Consider the following 2,685-nt stretch of genomic DNA (forward strand, 5'->3'; position numbering starts at 1 on the left):
AATAATAACAATAACAAGAATAATAATAATAATAATAATAATAATAATAATAATAATAATAATAATAATAATAATAATAATAATAACAAGAACAAGAACAAGAACATGAACAAGAACAAGAACAAGAACAATAACAATAACAATAATAATAATAATAACAATAACAAGAACAAGAACAATAACAATAATAATAATATGATTTGAGTTGTATATATTATTTTTTTTTTTAAAGTTGTTTATGCGATGTACTGTTGCTCTGGAAGATTTACTTTTTGATTCAGAAATTGAACGCACAGCCAGAAGCAACAGAAGTAGTGCAAGAAGAAAGAGAGAAAGAAGAAAGGAACAAAGACGAATTGAGCAAGAAGAGGAGACATCAACAATGGCACAAGAACAACCTGCAAGAAAGACTCTTCGTGATTATTCTATGCCAAATCCTAATTGTTATCAAGGGAGCATTGTGAGACCTCCTATTCAAGCCAATAATTTCGAAATCAAGCCTGCCTTGTTACAAGTCATTCAACAAAATCAATTTGGAGGTGCAGTTTCAGAAGATCCTAATTCTCACTTGGAGAATTTTCTGGCAATCTGTGATACCTTGAAGATTAATGGAGTTTCAGATGATGCAATTCGTTTGAGGCTTTTTCCCTTTTCTCTACGGGATAAAGCGAAAAATTGGCTTCAATCACAACCTCAAGGAAGTATTTCTACATGGAAGGAGATGGCTACAAAATTTGTAACAAAATACTTTCCTCCTTCCAAGTCAGGAAAATGAGAAATGAGATCACCACCTTTGTGCAGCAAGAAACTGAATCCTTATATGAGGCATGGGAAAGGTATAAGGAGCTAATGAGGAAATGTCCACATCATGCTCTACCTGAATGGTTGCAAGTGCAGATTTTCTATAATGGTCTTTCACCCTCTTTTAAGGCAATTTTAGATGCAACAAGTGGAGGATCATTCAATTTGAAAACACCAGAGGAAGCTTTGGAGACTCTAGAATTAATGGCGAACAACACAGTGAATATGCAGTTTGACCGTCAAAATAGAAAAGTTGGAGTGTTGGAGGTTAATACTTTGGATGCTATCTTAGCCCAAAACAAGTTGTTAACACAGCAAATCACTGATTTGACTCAGAAGCTGGGAAATATGCAAGCAAATAATGTGAATACAAGATCTCCAGGGTGTGATTTCTGTGGAGGAATGCATGAGAATGGTGAATGCCAGGCCACTCACCAAGAGGCACAAGTTAATGCAGTGGGACAACAACAGAATCAATTTTCTACCAACCTTAATGCAAATTGGAGGCCCCAACAAACTAGACCTTGGAGTAATCCAATCCAATCTAACCCACCAAGGCCTCTATATCAATATCAAGCTCAACCCAACAATCAAGGAAACGAGATGTATACGTTGGAAAATGCACTAGAGAAACTAACTATGCAAACTTCTACCTTTGTGGAGCAGACATCAAATTTCATGAATGAGACAAGGACAAACTTCAAGAACCAGGAAGCTTCAATCAGAAATTTGGAGAACCAGATTGGTCAGCTTTCAAGACAACTCTCAGAGAGATCTCCTGGCACATTCCCTAGTGACACAATACCAAACCCAAGGGAACAATGCAAAGCAATTCAATTGAGGAGTGGAAGAGTATTAGAGAGTGAAAAAAGGAGTGAGATGGAGAGAGAGAAAAATAAAAGAGTTGATGAAATAGTAGAAGAGAGTGCTGAAAAAGAAATTGAGAGAAAATGTGAGGAGAAGGAGAAGGGAGAAAAAAATCAAGAGAGTGAGAAAAAGATGCGTGAGTATGTCCCTACAATTCCATTCCCTCAAAGATTGGAGAAGCAAGAACAAGCCAAGCAATTTGCAAGATTTCTTTATGTCTTTAAGAAGCTCCACATTAATATTCCATTTGCTGAAGCATTGGAGCAAATGCCAAGTTATGCTAAATTCATGAAAGACTTGTTGTCAAAGAAAAGGAAGCTCTAAGAAGATGAAACAATTATGCCGAACGCTTGAATGTAGCCCCAACCGTTCGGGTGTAACTGAGAAGGGGCTACGTTCAAGCATCGTAGGACATCCATTTGAAACCTAGTCAGAGGGAGTCTAACATACATATCATACAGAAAATGCATATACATAAAGAAGCAATTTTTCCCAACCACGTCTTCCCCGTGAAAAACCCTTTCATCACTCCTACAAGCTATCAATTTAAGGGCACGCCGGTATCCTATGTTCCTTAGAACACAGTTGTCCTCTACCCAGTGTAACAGAATTTCTTGGGAAGAAAATGAGCTTTCTTGTTCCCCAACTTCACGAGAGGCCCATGAGTATTCTCTCGGGGAAGAGGAACAGCCCTCCTCAGGGCCATCGACGACAACTCCCCCATGAACAAAAACCCTATCCCCACTAAGTAAAGAAGTGACACAACCAGTAACCACCGGTTGGGCAACCCGTGGGTCATTGTGATCCCCCTCGACATTATCAGAAAAATCGTAAACGACAGAGGAGGAAGCCATTGTTACCTAGAAATGGGTGTGCGACACAGGAGGAAAAGTCGAAACTCGGAGGAAGAAAGGAGAAAGCCTGGAGAGGAAAGTGCCAGAGACAGAAATGAAAATGTAATGGCTCACTTCCTCACATAATTAAAAGCGTGGAGGTTACGAAACCGCCTGCGTCTTC

At 38.8% G+C, this 2,685-nt stretch overlaps 1 protein-coding gene across 1 annotated transcript; it reads left to right on the forward strand.

Annotated features, from left to right (window-relative positions):
- Window positions 1-771: 771 nt before the first annotated feature.
- On the forward strand, window positions 772-1,992 carry LOC106763257. Its single transcript, XM_014647462.1, has one exon. The coding sequence runs from the start codon at window positions 772-774 to the stop codon at window positions 1,990-1,992; it is 1,221 nt and encodes a 406-aa protein (XP_014502948.1).
- Window positions 1,993-2,685: the final 693 nt, after the last annotated feature.

This window comes from Vigna radiata, chromosome 6, assembly GCF_000741045.1.
Source record: "Vigna radiata var. radiata cultivar VC1973A chromosome 6, Vradiata_ver6, whole genome shotgun sequence".
Taxonomy (NCBI): Eukaryota; Viridiplantae; Streptophyta; class Magnoliopsida; order Fabales; family Fabaceae; genus Vigna; species Vigna radiata.